Source organism: Trichophyton benhamiae (genome assembly GCF_000151125.1).
Source record: "Trichophyton benhamiae CBS 112371 chromosome Unknown contix01456_5.r1.exp, whole genome shotgun sequence".
In the NCBI taxonomy this organism is placed as follows: domain Eukaryota; kingdom Fungi; phylum Ascomycota; class Eurotiomycetes; order Onygenales; family Arthrodermataceae; genus Trichophyton; species Trichophyton benhamiae.
Window position 1 is genome coordinate 1,240,934 of NW_003315080.1, and position 18,794 is coordinate 1,259,727.

Genomic DNA, 18,794 nt, shown 5'->3' on the forward strand with positions numbered 1-18,794 from the left:
TCTTTCTTGTTCAAATATCAAGAGATTCACTGGAAGGTCGACAAAGGCCGAAGCCGCTTTGGGAAGGTTCCGACGGATTATCAATAGTCCGGAATTAACACGTGAGTATGCTTAGTAATGTGTAACGCGCAGTCGTTGGAGGCTGAAAGAAGCTGGCAAAGAAGATAAGAAGTTGATAGACGATGGCGAGGACGGAGAGGACGGCGTTGGTGGCAGGTTCATATGTTAGGATGGAGGTAGACGGCGTCGGCGCAGCTAACCGAACATGCGTTCTTCGATATAGAGGCAGGCTAAGGAGCCTTGACATTGTTTACCGAGTCCTATTTGCTAGCTCGCCATTGTAGCTTTTTGGTAGTTAGTAGTAGTACCAAAAACCAGTAAGGGAGGACCTCATTTCATTCAATGAATGCATGAATAGTCCTCTCTATCGTATCAATTTGGTAGGATACCAAGTCTTCAGACCTTGAGCACTCCACTTCCTCGCATGTCAACAGGGGAGCCATCCCGAGCTTCGTTTGATTCCCTACCAATCGCCTGGCTCGTAAGCTCGCAAAAACCACGCGGACAAGGGCCTTGAGCTTTGCGAAGGAAGAGCCGGCCAGCATCGTTTTACCTTAAATATACGAAGACTCCTTCTCGTACGATGTCTTGCTGTGAAAATTCGCCATCGTCTTCCAGCGAGACCAAACAGTCTCCGTCTCCAGGTCAGAAAGAAGATTCTCAGCCTCAGGGAGTTCTAGCCAGCTTGTCTCCAGTCCTCTTTGCCCTGCTTCACAGTTCTTGCTGCTGGCTTCCAGTGAGTTCTCTAGACGGTATATCTAGTTGTTCTACCAAGCTAACCGCCGTCTTCTACTCTGCAGGTTGTCCTTGACTTTCTATCAATCGGAACCGCGTCAGTGAGCATCTTCGAGCGCTTTCGGCCTGCCTTCCTACTCTTCACTCTTCTCACGCTTGGGTGGAGCGTGTACCGTAACGGATTTGACAGTCGCAATCTCCGTCGAATAGCCGTGTCTGGCATATTCTTGCTGTGGCCTCATATATCTAGCTTGCTTACGCAGCCACAATCTCACGCCGAGGGATACAAGAGCTGCCATTGAGAGAAAAGACCCATACACAGGACCAAAATACAAAGTACCTACGGATACCCACGCAAACATGTCATTTTGCGTGGTACGGCCTACAAGACTGCTCTGGACCCGCCAGCTTCCTAGGGCTACTTCATTATCCCACAAATTCCGATCTGCTATACCTGCTTCACTCACGACGATACGGTTTGCACACCATTGCGCAAAGTCCCAAAAGAGTGACGAGCCCGTATTGTCCCTGGGATTCTGGAGTTCAAGGCCGACTTGGAAGCGGGCCGGTGTCAACACGTTCCGGTGCCTGATCGGGTGCAGCCTAGGTGACTTTTCTGCCATGTGGTTCCTGCAGTCATGCTATCCTGGCATTGGAACCGGTCTCATCATGGGAATAGCAAGTACGTCATAACCCTGGTTGTTCTTTTGTAGGTCTGCACATCTGCACATGTCCATGCTAACATACCGTGCAGTGGCCTCGGGACTGACATCGTCCATGCTCCTGGAGACTGTGCTACTGCGATTGGGCCGCGACCAACTGTCATGGAAAGCTGCAGCCAAAACGGCAGCGGGCATGAGCCTTGTGTCGATGCTCGGGATGGAGACCGTGCAGAACCTGGTGGACTACCACTTGACCAGTGGCGTGGTTGCGTTTGACGACCCATCCTTCTGGCTGGCTGCAGCTGCATCTGCCGGCGCCGGGTTCCTCGCACCCCTCCCGTACAATTACATTCGACTGCGGAAGTACGGGAAGGCGTGTCATTGACCAGCCCCGTTTCTTCACTACCCTCGATGCGGCTGGAGTGGCTAGCTATATAGGAGCCCCGTTATTGCTCTGATAAGCTTTGCATCAGGCATCTCTTGTTTTTCCTGCTCTGCCCAGCGGCCTGTAACTCTGCCTGTAGCGCTCCAACCCCCGGTCCTTTTACTTTCTGGACACCTCCCCGTCGTGTACATAGCATCTGCCATCTAGCAATCTAGCTACTCTAGTGCTGCCTCCCTGCTTAGCCTACCCAGTCTACCTAGCCCTTATCTTACCTGCCCTCCCGCCCGCCCGCCCGGCACCTTTATACCGGATTAACCTTTCTGCGCTTAATCAGATCGCGGCCCCTGACTAAGCGCCGCCGACTAACCCGATTCGTCGACCCCCTGACGAGCTTCTCGCCGTCTTTTTCTGGCAGCGAAAAAAAGGCGAGCACGAGAAAACGACAGCGAGGCCGAACTTCACTTCTTCATCTCCTTCACGCCCGCATCCTCGTCTTCCCGCCGCTGCGCCAGGTCCTCACGGTCAAGGACGCTGCGAAAGAGCCTCTCGCCCGCCGCCGCCGCCGCCGCCCTCTCCCTGCCCGTGGGCTCCCTCGCCCTGTCGTCAGCGTCAGCTCCCAATGCTTATTTCGTCTAGTACTACGATTCTGCAGCCGATCGCGCGCGCTCGATGAATGCTTGGGTCAGGAACACCCACAAGAGTCCCTTGGAACGACCGACCGCTTAGCCACTCCTTCACTCGCACGCTGCCGGCATACGACGTCTATACAACCTGTCCGATCGCTTCTCCGAATTCATTCTAGTTCCCTCTTGTTTCGTTGTAATTCGGCTTTGGTTGCCCTGCCGCTCGCCCTGGTTAGTGAACAGGCGTCAGGACGGCATCCTCGATTCGATCCAAACGGCGATTTCCTGCCCGTCAGGGGCCCTTTAACGCATTTAACGACCGCCTTCGTTTCATTGTTGCCGTGGATGTCTATACCTTGCGTTCTCGATATTTGATCAAAAATTATCCTATTTTTGTTTTTTTTTTATTTTATTTTTCTTTTCTTTTCTTTTCTATCCCTGTTCGAAACCGACCATCTGGGACGACGGACGACTCTTTGCTCGTTTCTTTCTTCTCTTTCTCTCCCTCCCTCTCTTCCTCCCTCTCTTTCTCTCCCTTCGAACCGTAGTCTCTCTGCTGGGGAGAGGCTTGACGCTCGTTTAGACTCGATCCTTAAAAATGTCCTTTTTTTTCAAGTCGTCGAAAAAGAACCAGCACCAAAATCAAAGCCAGACCCAGAGCCATGCTCTGAACCACAACCAGCCCGCTCCCTCTGGGGCTGCAACGAGGAACATTCATACATCTGAAGGGACGGGATCGGTTCCAACGTCCAGCCTGTCCAGTTCGCTAAATGGTATCCGAGAGATAGAGAAAGATGTTGAGCCGGTTCAGCAGTTTGGGCCAAGCACCGGCCCCATACCAGCTCCCGGTCAAGTAAACTCTTCATCAGCCGGCCCGGTTCAACTGCCCAACGTACGCAGAGATCGGGCGGATTCAGAGCCAAAGGTTCGTTTGCCAGCCTTGCTTAATGACTTAAAAAGTTAATTTTTTTTTCCTTGCGCTCGATCGAGTGTCTAATGCTTATTTTTGTAGGTACTACGCAGCCAGCCTGTTAATGGCATACAGGCACCTTCTGCTCCTAATCATGCCCTCTATCCTTGGTCGCAGCGACGCATGAACTTCCCTTCGCCGCAACTCACACCTTTCCCTCGATATGGAGCCGCTATCAACGCCATTGCCTCTGCTGAGGGTGATATATACTTAATGGGTGGTCTGGTAGACGGTTCAACTGTTAAGGGTGATCTATGGATGATAGAAAACAGTGGGAACAATTCTACCTGCTTTCCCATCTCACCTGTCACCGAAGGGCCAGGCCCCAGAGTTGGACATGCTAGTTTACTAGTTGGAAATGCTTTGATTGTTTACGGAGGTGATACGAAGATCCATGATAATGATACCCTTGATGATACCTTGTATTTCCTCAACACTTGTGAGTACAATGAGGCTGCTCTTAACATTTTTATGGACCGTAAGTTTAGGGTGCTAATTGACTTTTTTTAACAGCTTCTCGACAATGGTCTTGTGCCGCCTCCCCGGGCCCTCGTCCGCCTGGAAGATATGGACATTCATTGAATCTGCTTGGGTCAAAGATCTATGTCTTTGGTGGCCAGGTGGAAGGCTTCTTCTTCAACGATTTACTTGCTTTCGATCTCAACGCCATGAACAATCCCGGAAATAAGTGGGAGTTCCTTCTTAGAAACAGCCATGACGATGGTCCTCCTGTTGGACAGGTTCCTCCTGCGCGAACTAACCACACAATGGTTACTTTCAATGACAAGCTTTATCTGTATGTCATCCTCTTTGTTCTACAAATTCAAATAATCGCCATGCTAACGAGAACAATAGATTTGGAGGCACTAATGGAGTCCAATGGTTTAACGATGTCTGGGCATATGATCCCAGAGGAAACTCCTGGACGCAAATTGATTATGTTGGGTTTACTCCAACTCCGAGAGAAGGCCATGCTGCTACCCTAGTCGGTGATGTGATGTACGTTTTTGGTGGACGAACCGAGGAAGGTGTTGATCTCGGTGACTTAATTGCATTCCGCATCTCCATCCGACGATGGTATTCTTTCCACAACATGGGCCCGGCCCCCTCCCCTCGATCAGGCCACAGCATGACCACCCTTGGGAAAAACATCATAGTTCTTGCTGGAGAGCCAAGTTCTGCTCCTCGGGACCCGATGGAACTTGGTCTCGTCTATGTTTTGGATACTACCAAAATTCGATACCCTAATGACCAACCTACCTCCCCTACTGGAGAACGGCCACCGCCTCGGAGAGTTGCACAGAATGAAAGGGCTGGCGGTCAATCTGGGCGTACATCCCGTGAGGCTCAACATGTTATTCCTGATGCTCAGCGCCGGGGACCGCCTGGCCCAGCTAGGGATCCCAATGGAAGCCCAGCCGGTGGCTCCAGGTTACCAAGAGCCTCGATTGCTCAGACACCTGCCGGACCACCTCCATCAGGCCAAGCACCACATCCAAGAACTAATGCCATTCCTTCACAAGCAAAAAAACAGCAACAGCAACAACCTCCTCACCAACAGCAATCACAGCAGCAAACGCAGCAACATCCACACCAGCAAATGCAGCAGCAAACACAGCAGCACCAACAACAGCCGTCATCCGGAAAGCCTGATAGAAGTATTTCTTCTTCCTCAGATCACTCTCGGCCCTCTGAGAAAGATCGACAGCACAGCCGAGATACATCAGTTCATGGTAGTAATAGAGGAACACGGGAATCCAGCCCAATGACTGCTGCTACTCGCCAACAGCACTCATCATCACGGCTTTCTGCACGCGCAATGGAAGCCGGAGAAGCCGCTCCCATGGTAACTCCTGCACGGCAACGGTCCCTTAGACAACAACGACAGCAAAACTCGATAGACAGTGTTGACGATTCAATACTCGCATCTGAAAACAGGGCTTATAGGAATTCCAGGAGTCTCGCAGATGAACCACGCTCACCACGTCTTACCGCCCACCAGGAAGCTTTGATAAAGGAGTTGGAGACCATGAAAACGAAAAATGCATGGTACGTATCTGAACTTGCGTTAGCTCGCAAGGCAGGTTACACTCCATCTTCCACTCCTGGTACTTTTGAAGAGAGATCAGTAGACGCCTTCAACGAAGGAGATCGTCCACTGGTGGAAATGTTACTTGCCATGAAAACTGAACTTGCCAAGATGCAAGCCAACGTTGATCGTCAAGCTAGCATTGCTTCCAAACGGGTTGCAGAAGTCGAACACCAGCGAGATATAGCTTTGAATGAAGCAGCATATGCTCGTGCTAGGCTTGCTGCTCATGGTGGAGGCGGAGGCAGCCAGGGTGGCACACCAATGTCTGAGATGAGCAATCGTGATCTTGACGAAAGCAACTCCCAGCGCACCACCGAAATAACTCGGCGTCTAGCTCTCTCTCTAACAGTACAGAATGAGTTGAAGGCAAAGGTTGAATCATTGTCTTTAGAACTTCAGGAGGAGAAACGTGCAAAGGAGCTGGCCGAGGAACTCCATGAGATGACGAACAAGAGGCTCACTGAGTTAGAACTCCAGAATAATCCTCTAGAGCTGGAGAGTATGCGAGTAGAACTACATCAAATCCAGTCTTCGTACCGGGAGGAGGCCGCTGCACGCTCTGAGGCTGAGGCTGCGCTGAAAATGCTTCAAGTTGACTACGCTGAACTTGCTGAAAAACACGAAGATATTTCCAGCCGTATGGAGAATCACGGATTAAATGTTGTATCTCTTCGAGACGCGGTGCAGGCATCTGTTGCCAAAGCAGAGCTTATGGAGCGAAAACTTGAAGAGGAGCGACAGCACCGTGATACTGTGGAGAGGAAGTTGCTGCAGTTGAGAGCAGAGCATGAAGAACGCACCAACGAACTGGAAAACACTGCTAGACGACTTAAGGAAGCTGAAGAACTTGCTGATACCCATGCTAAGGAGGCTGAGAGCCACAAGATTGCCCTTCTTTCTGGATTCGACCGTGTAGTCAGTAGAGGCTCTGACAAGGGCAGCTCACTGGCAGATCAACGGGTTGCTGTACTTCAGTCCCAGGTTGAGCGCGCCAATGAGCTAGTGAAGACAAGCCAGCTGGCTGCGGACTCTGCTGCTGAGAAGTTACGTCGTGCTGAAGAGCGGATTGCTGGTCTAGAAGCCTACCAGGAACAGAGCAGCAGGGAAGGATTACAGCTTCGAAGACAGCTCCAGGCCGCACTGAAGGAGAATCAGACGCTCAGCATTGAGAACCGCGATGTGAAGGCTCAGCTTGAGAATCAGCAACGTGACACTAATGCGTTGGCCATTCAGCACGGAGCTCTCAAGGATCTGCTTGGTGAGCGTGGTGTGAACATGTCTGATAGCAGACGGTCCCCTCTGCTGGATTCACCAGGCTCACGCTATGGAACACCTGAACAAAACCGACTACGCGAGCTCGAACAGCAGTTACAGTCCAGCTTGAAGGCTCACGAGGAGACCAAGTCTAGCTTCGAGTACCGAGAGCAGGAAGTGGGCCGTGCTTACAATGAGAAGCTCGAGCAGCTTGAGAATGACTACCAATCCGCCGTCCACTACGTAAAGGGAACAGAAAAGATGCTGAAACGCATGAAAGAAGAGCTGGCGAAATATAAGTCCCAGACGGCCAAACTGCAGGCTGAGCTAGCCGAAGTGTCTAACAACCCGGAAGCTGGGGCTTCACGGGAGGCACCAGCACCCGCTGAGTGGGAAGCTGAGCGCGATACCCTGCACCAGTCCATCTCCGATCTTCAATCATCCACGGCAGCATCCATATCGTCCCTTGAGAACAAACTGTTGGCTGTCCAAGCAGAGCTTGCTTCCGTACAGAAGAAGTACGACGAATCTCGCAACGAGCAAGAAGCCCTACAGGCCGAACTCTCAAGCACCACGGAGAAGGGCATGCGCGATCTCGAGCAGCTCAAGAAGGAGAACCTCCTCCTTGAATCTCGCGCAATGGACGCCGAGAAGAAAGTGTCAATGCTTCTGGACCAGGTTGAATCCTCCGTGACCAACTACCGCCGTCAATCCCAACAGGTAGCCAACAGCATGAACTCAAACGGGGCCAACCTAAGCCGTAATGCCAGCAACGCTTCCAGCGCTGCAAACGCCAACCACACCAACCGGTCGCGAGCGGACAGCAACGTCTCGCAGGACGATACGCTCTTGAACCACCGCGGCTCGCTGGCGCTGGACTCTCTGGCGAACGAGCTCGATGCGCTTCGCAGCCACTGGGAGACGGCGAACCGCAGCTACAGAATCAGCACGCAGTTCGACTTTGATCAGACGCCTACGAAAGAGACATATGGCGAGGGACTAAGCGACAGTCTCGCCAACTGGCGCCGTCGTCTGGACGAGGAGGAAGCTCGCGCCGACGAACCAAGCTCCAGCCAACACCAGCAGTCTTCAACCATCCCGACGTCCCAAGCCGCGCAACCCATCGCCGCTGGTAACATACTATGAGCCAAAATAATGACATGACCTTTGTCCTTCCTCCGGTCTATCCATACATATTATTTTTGTGTATTAATATAGCCACTAGCCTTTGATCCGGCATCCATCTTAGCGGTTATCTTCACTCACATATCCCCCTTACTTCCTCCTCACCTTTTCTCACTTTCCTCTTTCTTGTTTCTTCTTTCTATGCTCTTCCTCCTATCCTTTTTTTCTCCCGATCTATGTCCATGTACTCCTGATCTCACCTTTATCATCCTTGTTATTCCCGTTTCATCTCTTTGCCTTATCTCCTTTCTTCTCTTCGCTATTTCCCTCGTTTGCCTTCTTGCCCTCCTTACTTTCCCCCCCTTCTTCTCACTCCATTCGCAGGCTCGGCTGGACTCAACGAGGCTCACTGTATCAAATCAACGTCTTTATCTTCATTCCTGCTTTTACAGTTTATTTGATTGTTTGTTTCTGTTTTTCCTTCTTTTTTTTTTTTCTCAACCCTCTTGTTCCTATCGTTGTCGTCTTTCACATAATGCTGTTTACGCCCCCCGTCTATCCTGCTTGACTCTATTATGCCACTTGTTTGTCCTCGTCTTCTTCTAATTCCCCTTCGGTGGACTGGGTCTTTTTTGTTTCTTTTCTTTTCGTTTTTACTTTATTTCCTTGTTTATGATATGATATGTCCTTTGCCATAAAATAATCTTTCTCTCTCCCTGGATAATTAGGCGGGCAGGATCGATGTAAAGCGGCAAAGGTATCAAATGGCAGCTCCCTTTGTTCATCTCAGTTTCTCTCTCTCTTTTTTTTATTACCATCTACGTCTACATCATATCTATTTGATGCCGTTTAATCTTATTATTACTTACACCTGAAAATAAATTGAAAAAAAAAAACAATAAAGGAAAAAAGTAACTTGTCGATATGCCTTGGTCGTGGTCTGTCCTTATGATACGGTGGTTGCTTGTCCTGCCTGGTTGACCGACACCCTGTTTCGGCATAATTCATCAGAATAGCATCATCACAACAGACCGGTAGCTGTAGCTAGGTATGATGACCTGACAGGGAGATTCAATCAATAGTCGATCAGTCAGGGCAAGGATGATCATTGAATCCCTGTATTCTCTTGAGGGCTGTGCTTGCTACGCCAGTTTTCTCCTCTTGTGCTCCGTCCCCTCAGCCAATATAAGTAGGTTTCCCCGGCCAGCTCTGCTCCGTACCACCATACAGAGCAAACCAACTACTAATGCAATGTACGGAGTAGCTACTAATGCATATAACATATTCAAGACGAACCAGTCGAAACGCCTGGCATGTCGGCCGATGGTCCGATCCGCTCGGAGAAGGCCAAGGGAGCGAGTTTGTAGTTGGGCGGCGAATGCAGGGGGCGGTGAAAGCGAACGACTCCGGCCTGACAGTGGCACGTTATCTCATGTATAGTTGTGTATACCTAAGGGATAACTGCGGGCCATCCTGACAGGGTCAGAAGTCAAACCTGGTGAAGATGAAAGGGAAAAGTGACTTGTCTTTCGCTTTGTCCTGGTTGTACCTAATAATGGGTGGTTCCCCCCAGGTCTAGAAGGTTGAATCGACGCTGGGCGCGGAGTAAAAGTATTGAAGTATCAAAGTAACCTGCAAGCGGTAAAAGGAAGAGACGGAGCGAAGAAGAAACGACCCCTGTTGGGCTCCCTCGTCTCCGCAGCTTATCACTGGCGCAGAAGCCGTCGGATGCAGCCGTGGAGAAGGCGAGGGAAAAGGGGGTAGACTTGCTGCCGGCGAGCGATGAGACAAGACATGGGCGATCAGGCTGGAGGGAACTAAGGTCAGTTAGCTAGTTAGGAGCAGCTGACTCGCCACAGAGTGACCGCCAGAGGGACACCGCGGTGAATAGAGCCGCCAAAGGGGGGAGTAGCAATGACATTGACACTGATAGGCGATAATAATAGCAGTAGAACGCGATAAGCAGGCGATAGAGAAGACGAAGAAGAAGAAGAAGAGGAAGAAGAAGTTCTGCTGAGGTGACTTCGCCCAGCCACGTGACCCCAGGGCGCTTTTCTGCCTTTTTCTCTGCTTCACCGACTTCCGCCGACTTTCTTCTTCTTCTGCTCGACATCAACGACCAACGACGACGACCTCTCGCTGCGTGCTGGCTCAAGGGACGCCCCTTGACCTCCATCAGACCCAGGACAGCTCCAGGTCCTCCTCCTCCCTCCCGCAGGGGCAGACAGGTATGTCGGACTTCTCTTGCTTCTTGGCGGTGACGCTGGTGCTGCTGCTGCTGCCCTTCAGTTAGCCGCCGCCCCCCAAAAAAAGGATAAAAAAAGCCAGCCTCACCACTTCAACCTCACCTTTCAACCACCCAACTCCCGCCACTTCATCACACATTAAACACCCATCCTCCCTCACCTTTCAGGCCTCGACACGGCCTCTCCCTCCTTCTGCCTTGTTTCTTCTTCCCCTTGTTCTCCTCTCGCGTCTGCTCTGCTTGTTTATATCGAAGAGAGGGCCTGGGAGAGCAAAAAACTTCCACCTTGCTAACCTGCCTCTTCTACTGCTACTAGCTACCACATCTCGGCCCGTTGCATAACCTGAACCGTTTTTTTTTTTTTTTTTACACTACCTGCCTTGCCTGCAGGGAAGACAGACTGAATACAAATACAAGAGCGAATATTAAAACGCCTCATCCGTCGAGCAGTGTTTCACACGCACACATACATACATACAGAACCCTTCTCTCTCCCTCAAAAGCAGTCTTTTGATTACTGCTTCTGGTATCCCTCACGATGACGACCATGGTTAGTCTATATAGGTTCTTGGAGAGGAAAATATGGCTTGATCTAACGATAGATAGGATCTCCGTGTTGGAAACAAGTATCGTATTGGTCGAAAGATCGGAAGTGGCAGTTTCGGTGATATCTACCTTGGTGCGTACAGTCCTTCCTACAACACACGTACACACTGATATGTCTAACGATATGTGCAGGAACAAACATCATCTCTGGCGAGGAGATCGCCATCAAGCTTGAGTCTGTCAAGGCCAAGCACCCACAGCTCGAATATGAAGCCCGCGTCTACAAGTCTCTTGCCGGTGGAGTTGGCATTCCATTTGTTCGCTGGTTCGGCACTGAATGTGACTACAATGCCATGGTCATCGACCTCCTTGGTCCTAGCTTGGAGGATCTATTTAACTTCTGCAACCGCAAGTTCTCTCTAAAGACCGTTCTCTTGCTCGCTGACCAGCTCATCTCGCGTATCGAGTACATCCACGCAAAATCCTTCATCCACCGTGATATCAAGCCAGACAACTTCCTTATGGGCATTGGAAAGCGTGGTAACCAAGTCAACGTTATCGATTTCGGTCTGGCCAAGAAGTACCGTGACCCAAAGACTCACTTCCACATCCCTTACCGTGAGAACAAGAACTTGACTGGTACTGCCCGTTATGCCAGTATCAACACCCATTTGGGTGTCGAACAATCCCGCCGTGACGACATGGAATCCCTCGGATACGTCATGCTCTACTTCTGCCGTGGATCTTTGCCGTGGCAGGGACTAAAGGCCGCTACCAAGAAGCAAAAGTATGACCGTATCATGGAAAAGAAGATGACCACTCCAACCGAGGTTCTCTGCCGTGGATTCCCTAACGAGTTTGCCGTCTACCTAAACTACACCCGTTCTCTTCGCTTCGACGACAAGCCAGACTACTCCTACCTCCGCAAGATCTTCCGTGATCTCTTTGTCCGCGAGTCGTTCCAATACGACTACGTGTTCGACTGGACCGTCTACAAGTACCAGAAGAACGCCCAGGCTATTGCTCAGGCCACTGGAAACGCTGGTAACGGCCAGGAAGAGGATGAACGCCCACGCCGCATTGCCAACGCTAACGTTGCTTCTGGAAACCCGGCCATCCAAAACAAGCCCACCGTTATGGCCCCTCGCCGCAAGGTGATGGACCGTGGAGCCTACGAAAACCCAGATGCGAACCGTGCAATTGGCGGAAGCGATAGGATGTGAGTATCTGCAACCGTTGGTTCCGAGTAAGGAACAGACCCTCCCCTTTCTGCCAGTGAGCTCGTGCTTTGAAGTGGTCCGTTTGACGAAGACGCTTGGGCTGGCCTGCACGGAGAGGGACAATCCCTTTTCCTTCTTGTGTTTTCCATCGAAAATCTGACTAATGTTATAGTTTTCGGCGCTAGGCTTCGTTCCGCTTCTAAAGGTGGTGCTAACCTTATGGGTATCGGTGGTTATCATTCATCCCCTTACCACCGTTCATCGAAGCGGGATGATGGTAACAACGGCACTCAGTGGTAATCATCTAATAAGCAACACAGTTTTTTCTTCTTTTAATGATTTGAGTGGGATATTCTTTCCGCAAGAGGGGGGCCATGTTGGAAAGAATGACTTTTTCCACACATACTGCACCCCCCAATGTCCTCTCATGTCTACCATTTTCATACCCTGAACTTTGGGATAAGATCATTTTTATCTACCCTATCGTTCAGATCTGTCTGTTCTACAACTCTCCTCCCTTGTCATGACTGTTTATGCTCCGATCACATCGATTTTCTCTCCTATCATCTTGTCTGCTTCCTGGCCTGAATCTCGAATCCACCGTTTCAACTGACCGGCACCGACATCAACACCGGCACTTTTTTTACTATCCTTCCTTCTTTCGTGGATTATTAATACCAACATGGGACCTCGAGATGCAACCAAGCAGTCATCTATCTTTTGTGTTCGAGCAGAACTACGTCATATTCATCATCAAGGGGGGCAGAGCTTTTTCAGACAGACATTCTTTTTGGCAGGATATCGTCTTTTAACAGTTTCATTGGGCATGGCTGTTGACGATCCTGTCTCTCCATAATGACCGAGGATTGAATCATCAGATACGGAACCGGGTTTACTCTTTTTACACTTCAACAAAAAACCAGCAACAACACATACCAGGGCAGCAGCTTCAGTTAATCAACATCAACCTCGCCAGGGCGCCGTATTGTGTTATGATCCGGCTTCTTCCATCCTCGATCATCCAGGCATTTCTTATCTGTTTTCCCTTTTTTCTTTTTCATCCTAGCATCCCCCTTTTCCCCCATGCTTACGTTTTTTGCATCATCAAATTGACGTTTCCTTAGCTTGTTCATATCATGCTTTCATTTCCTAATTTTCTTTTGTTTTACTCTGCTCTATTCTAATGAAGGGGACGCGAGGACAGGGGATGGGCAGTGGAGAAGACTGCACGTTGAGAGTTGAGAGGAACACCGGGTATGGGTATGGTCGAGGAGCAGCAAAAAGGCACCGATATTTACAACGTTCGACATCCTTTATTTTAAACATTGGTCACAATACTACATACAGCCTCCGTCTTCTTCGGGGGTTGGCTCTTATGTGTATATGTGTGTGTATCGGTACCCTTCGAACGCAACTCCACCTTCCCCTCTCTCAACAACAAAGTGGTACACGACGACGGAATATGGCTAGGGTCGCTTCCGGGGTGGTATCGTTATTTTGTTTCTTGTTCCCCTACGTCACTGATTTTCAATGCATGCTTTTACTTTCTTGTTTCTTTCTCTTGTTTTGCGCCCGACCAATCTCCCCTTAGCACACACACAGCACAGCATTATTCTTTTGAGAGACGAGTATTTTTTTTTAAGGTCATTTCAACATTCAATTCGGAAAGGCAGCTCGAGCAGTGGTGGGCGATGGATCGGATTTGATTTGGCAAAGGAGAGCACGCGTGAGGATGAATTGCTTTGCACGGCCGGGGACGAGGGGAGCAAAAATGCTGAACTGACCTGCCCGATTGGAGATGATCTTTCTTTTTAACTCTGTTTCCATTTTGTCCCTTTTTTTCACGTCTCTCCTTTACCTGCACTGCTTCATTTCCATTAACTAATCAAGTCAATTAAATAACCTAACTTGCCCATCAGCAAATCCAAATATCTTACGCTCGCTACCCATACTCAAAGCCGAGTCTATCTAAGTATAGAGTAACTCCGTTGGAGCCTCGTTCGTTAGCTAACCAGTCAGTTACGTCAAAGCCGAGGAAGGAGATTCGCTAACAAGGTAGCTAGTTACGTTAGATAAAACGACCAAGAACAGCCAGAACAAGGCATGAAACAAACACCGGGACAAACCCAGCGGGAACCGGGAGTTCTCCATCTTTATCTTATTACTCTTCCATATTCAGCTCACGGGTGATGTAGTCAGTTACCTGATCACCGGCGGACCCTCGCTTCGAAAGCAGTAGTGTGCTCCGTAACCCGCTGTGGATGCACGGCCGGCTGGGTGCTCATCCTCCTGCTGCCCCATAACCATATCTCGACTTCGCCACTGCGAGAAGATTCCGATGATGAAGCCGATGATGAAGCCGGTGGGTGAATCGGACGGACGAGTTCATGCGAGTAAGTAAGGACCCGAGAGAATTAGGTACGGCTATGCATGCACCGTGCTGTAAGCTATTTATGTACTTTTGTCCCCTCCGCCCGGGAAGCGTTCCGTCAACTGCTATTACTTAGTTGCATCGCAACATTAATGTTAATAATGCTAATGCTTAAACACCATGGCTAGCTAGCTAGCTAGTTCGTTGATGCTGGCGGTGTTTTAACTACTTCCCCGAGATGTGCACGAGCGGAAGAATACGAAAGGGCCCCCCTGAGTTAAAATTGTTTTGATGAACGAACTGCACTACGCTAGAAGTACCACATTAGCCGAACCGAACCTTCAGAGAAATAATGGATTAGAAGCAGGAAAGGAGGCCCAGAAGGCCACCGGTTAGTTAAGCAGGCGGCGGGTAGCAAGGTAGGTTAGTAGGGAAGAGCAGGCAACGAGGTAGCCCGGCTGCCTGGCGGGCCAGTTGGCGTTCGTAGAGCGCCCGTATTCTACTTACCATTTCGTTTTAGTTGGTTACCTTTATCGGCAGCCATTTTGGATAGACAACTATAGCTAAAGCAGTTAGGGTACTTAGCATGTTAGTTGGCTGGGGTCATGGGTATGTATGATTTTTTTTTTTTTTTGATATCCAGCTTCCCGACGGGGTATGGCCTGGACGGGTAGGAGGAGATGAAGCATCCCTGCCAGGAACTCGAGGGAGTATAAAATAGCATCCCAGGCCGGCAACTAGTTAGACCACCTTAGCTAGGCCCCAGCTTCATTAAAACTACCGCATTATTTTGCCGCCTGGAGAAGGGGAAAAAGCCACTCGAAGCTTGGTTTGGGGAGTGGGATGCGTGGTATTTGGGTTGCAGTTGAATATTAACCAGACTCGTAATCAGGCGCTGGTCAAGGAAGAAGCTATCAAGGAAGAGAGGAAATTGAACAAGGAGAAAAGGGTGGCCAGGGCTGGAGGAGGCGCTTCTGTCATAGCGGATGGTCGTCGAAACGGGCGCCCTTGGCGGGACACAAGGGTGTCGTTATATGTGGCGGCTGCAGCAGATGTACGTAACTAGCAGAAGTCACAGGAGAAGGTCTAAACTGTCTGTGTAGCAGGTAACAGGTAGCAGGTACTCCGTAGCAGGTTGAGGTTGGACATGTCCCAGAGGTTTTAGGTTACTCCGTTGTATACTCGCACGCTACACTGGTCTCCATCGAGCAACTACCAGGCCTGCACATAAGGTAGATAGATGCCAGAGGGAGGGGTGGGCCATGGATCGTGGGATGCGACGGGATGGAGCCGTTAAATCCGCAGCCAGGGGTGAGGTAGTAAACCACCTGCTTCGTTCGCATGGTCTTTTCGATGTGGTGCAGCAGTTCTGCACGCAGTTTGACGCAAGGCCTGGCCCGGCTTCCCTGGGCTGAAGAAAGCAACAAAGGTGAGAAGAAGGATGGTTGGTTGGTTAAAAAACTAGCTAGCTAGGCAGATGGGGGGTGGATGGCCTGGGTTTGATACGTTTGGGCTTGGTTTGGATGTTTCTTTTTTAAACCGGCCGCATCATTCGCTCGCTGGCTGTTCGTCCGATAGCCCTCGCTCTTATTATTGTTAAAGTATTGCATCTTTTCGTCGTTTTCCGGCTTTGCTTTTTCCTCAACTTGGCTCGCCGTTGACCAGGACGGGGCAATGGAGAAGGGGGGTCTGCGACGGGGCCGTTAGCTGGTGGCTGCTCGATGGCTTGTCTCTGGGTGGCCGCTGAGGGAGGAGGGCCGGGCTGGTGAACCAGGGATGCCATGCCTCCTGGTTGTGAGCTGGCTTAGGGCAGCGAGCCAACTGGACAGGAAGACCAGACAAGCCCATGGAAGGTTGACTCTATCGGGGACTATCTCGCACTAGCTATGGATTGTCGTCACCATAAGCGGCAAAGGTGGCTTGCCCGGACACGAGATTTCAGATTCCCATCTTCCTTTTTTCTCCTGACGGGTTCGTAACGAGGTGGAAGTTGGGAAGAGAAAAAGCAAGCCCTTTCTTGGTCGAGGAGACTCCAGGTGACTGACTGACAGACAGAGAAGAGAAGAGAAGGCCAGAGTGATATTGATAGAAGACGAGGCGGAGGCAGAAGGAAAAAGAAAGGAAAAGAGGGACCCGATATCAAAATCCAAACGATCATCCTCAGCATCATCCTTGACCTTCTGGCTCTCGGTCTCTCTCGTCTCTTCGCACATATCATTCTCTTCATCTCTCGTAATCCCTGTTGTTAACTTCCTGTTCCCCACACCCTTTTTTTGAAATCCACATTAGACCGAGAGCCTTGCATATCAGAACGCAAGTCTGTATATTCATATATATATTTCAAACTCCCCGGGTGTTCGAAGCTGCTGCATCTTGCCTCTTTTCCCCGACTGAGCTGCTGCTTGCTTTATCGTTCTTGAAATCGTTTCTTTCGTCTCTCCGGCCGGAATTGTAGCTCTCGTCGTCCATCATGGAATACCCGTACTTCTCGTCTGCTCCCCAGCAGGCGTATCCATATTACGGCCAGCAGCCACCTCAAGACCCTTCACAGGAGCAGTTTGGTTCGTTGGTGCCAGGACCTGTATGCTTCCATTTTTTTTTTTCTCCCTGTCCTTTTGTTCGTCGTTTGTAGTTTTTATATCGCAGCTTTCAAGGTTGTTCTGGTCCCCGTGCAAGGGGGTAGTTACTGATATGCATAACTAGGATCAGCAACAACAGCAGTTTGGCCCTTCTTTCCAGCAATTCGAGCAATATCAGTTCAGCCATCCTCCTCTTCAGGGCCAGATTAACAGTATACCTTCGGCGCATTATCCGAGACAGTCTGTCGAAGCAGTAACGAGCGGTCCATCGATACCCACTGCTCTGGGAAGAGAGATCAAGCAGGACTCCATCGATTCGAATGCCTTTCCACAGTCCATCCCCAATGAGAATGGGGAGGATGGCCAGCAAGACCGTGATCCCCGTAGTAGCAGTGAAGAAAAGGACAGCAATATGACTCCAGCCCAGAGTCGCCGGAAGGCCCAGAATCGAGCTGCGTATGTTCAGCCCGCCCACGATATGAAGAGGCGTTCGATATATACTCACATGATAACCAATTTATAGCCAGCGAGCCTTCCGTGAACGCAAAGAGAGACGAGTTCGCGACCTCGAGCAAGAATTGACGGAGTACAAGCAGAACTTCTCCAACCTGCTCGAAGACAACGAAGTACTCAAGCGTCAAATGGCAAAGGTAGCCACTGAAAACGAGATCCTCCGCGCAACTTCAAAAGTAGCCCACTGCCATTCTCCTGCTCATGAGCCCGAACCCACGACTACGGGACCTATGATATATTCCCCCAAGGACTACAGCAGCACTGCCAGCACCGTCAGCGGAGGCAGCGGACCGTCCTTAGAACGCGAGAAGCACGCCAAACCGATCCATCCGATACGAGTCTGTGAAATCACCGGTGAGAGACTGTTAGATGCGTCCGCTACCTGGGACTTGATAGTTAGCCATTTGTCAGATTCAGGCGCCAAACTGGATGTGCAGGACATATACGACCGGTTAAAAGGGCGTGCTCAGTGTGACGGCACTGGCCCAGTCATCGGAGAGTCACAGGTTATCAAAGCAATACAAGATAGTATTGCTGCTGGCAACGACGAGCTGATCTAGAGGATACTCTCTGCTTATGCTTCTGCTTCTTGGTTTTTTGTTTGATGGTGGGTTGGATTTTACGGGTGTTGCGGGACATGGGCATATCATAACAACATCGTCGTCGTCGTCTTCTTCCTCTTCCTCTTCTTCTTAGATATCCCCTTTTATATCTTCTCCATTTGCTCTATTCTTCCACTTCCGGCTGTTTTGACTCTTATGGTTGGCAAAATATGTTCTATCTCAGCCTCTTCACGTACTGATATCTACTTCGTTTGGCCCAGGGAGGTCCGTCTCCTGGCCTGCTCTACTTCTCTGTCCGTTTCAATTGCCCCTTTTGGCCATGCCAGTGCCCTCCTATCCGCCGTGACATTGGGGCCTTCATCTTCTCTCCAGGGTTCTCCGCAGGACCCCTGGCTGGAGCCCTAATACCCTGTATCCTGGCGGATGGCCGTAGTCACAGTCTGCCCCTCAGCCACAACACCGACAATGCGCAAGGGCGTCCTCGGGATGCACTTACATACAACTGGGGACTATCAACGGTCAATTTCCAGTAGTTGAAACATGGGTGAGACGTGATGCTAGCTTTCCATGTGATCCGATCGGATGCACGCTATGACCTTGGAGACAAGGAACAGGTATGTAGTTACAGTTATATCGCGGTCAAGAATCATAATCTTCATTTGCCCCCAGAGCCAGCACCCATGCTTGCACATTGATGCAGGGAAGATTGGCCCTTTCAACCGTAAACTATCGATTTCAGAGACCGCACCCTTGCCCAGGCTCCATTTAAATATTCTTTTACCTAACCAGAATCGTATATAATACACATATTCACAAAAGGCCAAGAGAGGGTCAAGGAAGGGAGTATATTG

General features: G+C 50.2%; 4 protein-coding genes across 4 annotated transcripts; 3 read left to right on the forward strand and 1 right to left on the reverse strand.

Moving 5' to 3' along the window:
• Nucleotides 1-3,063: 3,063 nt before the first annotated feature.
• ARB_03448 (uncharacterized protein) lies at nucleotides 3,064-7,927 on the forward strand (the record flags this gene model as incomplete). Its single annotated transcript, XM_003010700.1, has 4 exons — nucleotides 3,064-3,390; nucleotides 3,478-3,913; nucleotides 3,949-4,231; nucleotides 4,291-7,927. The coding sequence occupies 4 exons, from the start codon at nucleotides 3,064-3,066 to the stop codon at nucleotides 7,925-7,927; spliced, it is 4,683 nt and encodes a 1,560-aa protein (XP_003010746.1).
• Nucleotides 7,928-10,689: 2,762 nt separating this feature from the next.
• On the forward strand, nucleotides 10,690-12,217 carry ARB_03449 (uncharacterized protein; the record flags this gene model as incomplete). The annotated part of the gene is made up of 4 exons (XM_003010701.1): nucleotides 10,690-10,701; nucleotides 10,758-10,830; nucleotides 10,890-11,916; nucleotides 11,992-12,217. 4 exons carry the CDS (start codon nucleotides 10,690-10,692, stop codon nucleotides 12,215-12,217), a joined length of 1,338 nt encoding a protein of 445 aa, XP_003010747.1.
• A 3,951-nt stretch (nucleotides 12,218-16,168) lies between these two features.
• On the reverse strand, nucleotides 16,169-16,501 carry ARB_03450 (uncharacterized protein; the record flags this gene model as incomplete). Its single annotated transcript, XM_003010702.1, has 1 exon — nucleotides 16,169-16,501. The coding sequence occupies one exon, from the start codon at nucleotides 16,499-16,501 to the stop codon at nucleotides 16,169-16,171; it is 333 nt and encodes a 110-aa protein (XP_003010748.1).
• A 257-nt stretch (nucleotides 16,502-16,758) lies between these two features.
• ARB_03451 (bZIP transcription factor (Fcr3), putative) lies at nucleotides 16,759-17,940 on the forward strand (the record flags this gene model as incomplete). Its single annotated transcript, XM_003010703.1, has 3 exons — nucleotides 16,759-16,869; nucleotides 16,992-17,323; nucleotides 17,391-17,940. 3 exons carry the CDS (start codon nucleotides 16,759-16,761, stop codon nucleotides 17,938-17,940), a joined length of 993 nt encoding a protein of 330 aa, XP_003010749.1.
• Between the last annotated feature and the right edge of the window lie 854 nt (nucleotides 17,941-18,794).